Here is a 5,401-nt window from a genome sequence, read left to right as displayed (position 1 = left end):
GCCCTTATTGTGTTGCAAGTGCCGTAAAACACTTACTAAAACTACGAAGTCTTAATTTCCAGTTCTGCGTACGACAAAATAGGGCCGTATTCTGTCAAGTGTACTTTAAAGAGCTGACACAGAACGTGTCAGCCCTAGGGCGGAAATGATGTCATGTCATAATAATAAATAATAGCAAAGATCGTTCATAACAAGATAGTTCACTCGGCCAAAAAAGTGTCCACGGAACGAGATAGCGCTGCAGTCTTTGTTTTGAAGCTCTCTTTTGTTTCTGCAGATGAAGTATAGGAATGGAAGTTTGTTAGTTTCGCTTTTATTGTTCTGTACATAAGTAGGGTAACTCTGTTCGCAAAGTCCGCACTTTTTCGAAGAGGGCGCCACCGGATTTTGTGGACACTTTTTTAATTGGCTCAAAGAGACGAGTGAACTATCTTGTTATACACGATCTTTGATAATAGATAGCAATTGAATAGCGCAAATCCCCGCTCAACAGCAAGCTCTTTGCGCTTCACAATCTATACTATTACCCCAGCAGACCTGAGAGCATTCTGAAACAACCTCAACTTCCTTGGAAGTATACAGTGCAAGCGGCCATTTATAGGCGCTAAAACACTAACATACTGACACGACTGTTCGCTGCCTATGGCTGGGTACCCATTCCCACCTGGGTGAAGTGAGGAAAATTCATGTAAAGTGCCTTTCCCAAGGTCACAGTGTCGGGCCCGCGGCTCGAACCCCCGACCCTACAACCTCTCGATTACGGGTCCGGTAGCCTAACCACTAGGGCACCGAGGCCACAAGATAATAAGATAATAAGACAAGATAAGATACATCCTTATTGTCTAGATCCTGGCACGTGGATCTAATGTTTCATCACGCACGCGCGCGCGAGCGCACACACGCACGCACACACACACACACACACACACACACACACACACACACACACACACATGCACACACACACACATGCACACACACGCATACGCACGCACATATGCACACCCATATACTGACACACTCTTCCCTCACACATCATCTCTTCCATACACACCTGTGCACATATCCATAATAATAATGTCGCTTCTAAGAACAGGGAGTTATCCCGAAAAATGCTGTTTTGAGGAAATCGAAGGTTAATTTTTTTTGCCCCTTGTTCAGTTTCTTTAAAAGACAAGGAGAGTTTTCTCTATAACCAAACAAATATACACACCAATTAAACCAAACTTCTCCTATAGGTAGGGCAATGCCCACTTTTGGGATAGGTCAAGATTTCTGGAAACCCCGCTTAGCCTCAAAAGCGACCATATAATAGTGTGCTTTCATTCACAAACTGGCACACAGCCACATATCCTATATAATATAAATTAACAGTAATATAAAAATTAATACTGTTTAACTATTAGAATTCTGATTGTAGTTCACTGGTATTCTTAAGCGTGTTTTAAAGGTCATATGAATATTTGGAATGCCCTAGAAAATAAATCTAAAAGCCTCCTTGTATTTCTAAGAGGAAATAATTTCCGGAAACAACATTGCAACTCATAGAAGGCACAGTAGATCTTCGCATCACCATCTTTTAAGTTCAGATTATGAAAGCGGCAGGCAATGCAACTCAAAGTGGATTCTGGTGGGTTAAACCCCCCCCCCCTCAAACCTATCTTTCTTTTTTTGGGATCCTATCCAATTCTATCATCTGGCGCTTTTGTGTTTAGTAATCACGACAAACTGTGCAGCATTTTGGAATTTGAAATAAGCTGTTAGTCTAAGAGTAAACACATAGGAATTTTTAAAAATATAAATAAATAAATGAATAAATAAATAAATATGTTTCTTCACTCTTATAACGTTTATTGGTACGTTACACATTTAAGTGTTGCCATAGCTCCAACTAGACATGGTTACAACAACAGCTGGTTAATAGCTAACTGTTTGGATCACGTCAGAGGCGAAGCGTCTATATAATCAAATAATCACTGCTTCCCTTCCTAATTTTGAAACATTGTCGCAGTCAAATTCACCCATAGACGTAAACCTCATAAATTAAATGTAAAAAGACGTTCATAATAACCAATGAACAATAGACTATGCCTAACCTTCAAAACCGTTTCATTGCTACAAAAATAGCCTGTTCGCCCCTATCGGGCCACTCCATAAGCAGTCACAAGCTTTGATTAAGTAAGCTTAAAGTGAGGCTGGAAGAGTCTACTAATAGAGTTGAAAGGAACATGTGCATAGCAGTCAAAACTGTTTCATTGCCACATATACCCTGTTCGCCCCTTTCGAGCCACAGTTATAAGCAGCCACACGCGTTGATTATGTAAGCTAACTATTACACTTGTCGAGTCTACCTCACAGATGTGAGGGGAACTAACTCCTAATAATATCTTGACTGCTGCGAGTGCTTGGTTTTTTTTCCTCGACTTTTTAACTTCCTATAATCAGATCGTGACCTTGATTATGACACCGGCTCCTGGCCGCGAAAAGCTAGACAAAAAAAGCCAAATGTGAAATAAAAAATTAACAATTGGCATGCTCTACGAAAGTGTTTAGACTGTCTGGTATAACCTGCCATTGTAGTACTGACATCTCTGCTTCTTTCCTTGATGTTCGTGTATTCAAATCTAAAGTTAAATTCAAGGTTAGTTAGAATAAATATTTAATTAAATACTTTTCCGATTATTTTAGCGGTTGAATATGCATACAACATGAATTCAGGATTTGTTTTCATTCACAACTCAGAGTTGCCGCCTCCAGTAAGATTCTTGTGACTTGTGTGAGTGTGATACCTCCAGTCTCCAGGCCCTATCTGGTTTCATCTCACTTTGATTACCCTGTCAAACAAGTCAGCCTTCGCCCCTGGATCATGTTACTCTTACAATCCTCAGCTTCCCAAACCCATCCCATTTTCACTAACACCCCCCCCCCCCAACATCCCCAGATATGGACGACTGCAGCCCAGACCCGTGTCAGTTCGGCTCGACCTGCATGGACCAGGTCAACGACTACAACTGTGTCTGCGCCCCGGGCTACACAGACAAGAACTGCTCCACTGGTAAAGCAAAAACTCCGCACATTTTGTGGTAGGCCTGGGCAATGAGTCGCTTTAGCAAAATCCGGATATTATATGTTAGTGCACCTCTTCGGCAATTAAATGTGTTCTGAACCGCTTCCGCAAATGGGCTAGAACCACTTCGACAAACGGTTTAAAACCACCTCAACAAATTATGGGTGCCCCCAGTTCGGCAAACGGGGCAGAAAGAGAGTTCAAAAGTCTGAGTTTGGATAATGTTTCATTGAGAATTATCCGGTTATCCGGATAGATGCGCGGATTGTTCCCGCCACTACTTTGTGCTCTTGGTGTAGCATATTCTGGCCTTTATTCAAAACACCTTGTACGTGACCCGTTTGTTTCTGGCGTCACAATGTCACAATCTAATTTGTTTAGTAGGCTCATCATTATTACCATCGTTTTCATCGGTATCATCATTTTTATTAGTTATGTTATTATTATTATTGTTATTATAATTTATTTTATTTTTTTTATTTTTTTTATTACCATTATTACTATTTTTGACTCTGGTGGCTAATCCTTCAAAGCGAAATGGGTAGGTCTACATTTCTATCCTTCAAGGTGGTTGGATAGGGGGGGCGGGGTCGGGGAGGGGGGATGTGATAAAGAACAGCGTTTAATCAAATGATTATACCAAAAAAAACATTCTGCCATCTGATTCTCTTCCGGTTGCCTCTCTGGCGTGTGACGTCTTGTGTCCAGACGTCGACGACTGCAGCTCCAGGCCGTGTGAGAACGGCGCGCTGTGTGTAGGGCGAGAGGTTGATAGTTGTTAGTTGTAGAGTACTTGTGGACAATTGTACCTACATGTGTTTCGTTTGTCTGTTGTGGTCGGGATAGCCTGTTTTTTTCTCATAATTACAACGAACCGGACTTTATTTTATTGATTCTGGTGGTAAATCTCTCAAAGCGAAATGGTTACATCCATCCTTTTTTTTTAAGGGAAGGGGGGAATTGTCGATAAAGAAACATGTTTAAATGATTGTAATATGACAAGAATACTCTCTTCCGGTTGGCGGGTGCTCTGGTGTGGTTTACTCCTTCTTTCCTATCAAACAACTATCGTCATTTACTCTCCTCCTTCTTTTTTGTGTGTGTTAGTCTCTTGTAACACATCTATTCTTCAGCACTTATATGACTTTATTGTGTTGCAAGTGCCGTAAAACTCTTACTAAAACTAATTCTTCCGGCTGCCTCTCTGTCGCGTGACGCCACGTGTTCAGACATCGACGACTGCAGCTCCAGGCCGTGTGAGAATGGCGCGCTGTGTGTGGACCAGGTCAACGACTACACCTGTCTCTGCCCGCCCGGCTACACGGACAAGAACTGCAACACTGGTCAGTGCTCGCTCAGCCAACCCACGGCTCGTCATTTTGCCTTTGTCCTGATTAATCAATGTAACCGAAGGCTGCGCACTTCAACACGGGATCATTTTTTTCATGTTCCAGATACTATAATAACAATAAGAATTGTAATAATAATAATAATTGCTATTATTATAATGATTTATATATTATTATTATTATTAATATTATTATAATATTATCATTTAAAAAATGATAATAATGATGATGATGATAAGATAATAACTATATAGTAATGATAATAATAATGATACAATCATAATCATCATCATCATCATCATCATCATCATCATCATCATCATCATCATCATCACCATCATCATCATTATCAGCTTAAGATGGTATAAGAACTTTGTAAATTAAGAGTTCAGCCCATGTTGCCGAAGATGCGGCCATGAAAAGGAAGATGTCAAACATATGTTTGAATGTCCAGGAACAATGGCAATTCGAATGGAGTTATTTGGACGAGTGGAGGTGCCGCTAAGCATATTGACAATGGAGCAGCAAATTGTCCTCAAACTTCACTGAAAAGTGCACTAGTCTAAAATAAAATCCAACAATAAAGTCCAGGGAACCAAGCTTCAGTACTACTTTACGTTGTGGTAGTATGCTTATACACGTGTGACTTACGTTTATAATTGGCATGTTCTCCGTGGTAAGGGATTTCTTGTTTGGCCTTGAACTTGTTAAGTCCAAAATCTGAAAGCTTGACCACCCAACGACTGTCCACCAAGCAGTTGGAAGACTTGAAGTTACCATGGGTAAGGACAGCGGTGCTGTGTACGTAGATCATGCCCTGGAAGAGAAAGTAGTAACGGGTTAAAGAGCTTGGTTAGTTTTAGTAGAGGTTTTACGGCGCTCGCAACTGCATAAGGTCATATGAGCGCCAGAAGATTAGAGGTGTTACAAGAGAGTAACAAACATAAAAAAAGAAAGAGGGGAGATAAGGACGATAGATGTTTGG

At 40.8% G+C, this 5,401-nt stretch overlaps 1 protein-coding gene across 1 annotated transcript in view; it reads left to right on the top strand.

Annotated features, from left to right (window-relative positions):
- Positions 1 to 5,401, top strand: part of LOC101853965 (fibropellin-1-like) — an 89,935-nt gene that overhangs the window by 80,569 nt on the left and 3,965 nt on the right. The window contains exons 23-26 of the mRNA XM_035972033.1: positions 1,875 to 1,930; positions 2,942 to 3,055; positions 3,776 to 3,844; positions 4,297 to 4,470. Coding sequence (XP_035827926.1) covers positions 1,875 to 1,930; positions 2,942 to 3,055; positions 3,776 to 3,844; positions 4,297 to 4,470 — 413 coding nt within the window. The remainder of the gene's footprint in view (positions 1 to 1,874; positions 1,931 to 2,941; positions 3,056 to 3,775; positions 3,845 to 4,296; positions 4,471 to 5,401) is intronic.

This window comes from Aplysia californica, unplaced genomic scaffold, assembly GCF_000002075.1.
Source record: "Aplysia californica isolate F4 #8 unplaced genomic scaffold, AplCal3.0 scaffold00561, whole genome shotgun sequence".
Taxonomy (NCBI): Eukaryota; Metazoa; Mollusca; class Gastropoda; order Aplysiida; family Aplysiidae; genus Aplysia; species Aplysia californica.
Note: the sequence above shows the minus strand (reverse complement) of the source record. Positions and strands in the feature narration are given on the sequence as shown.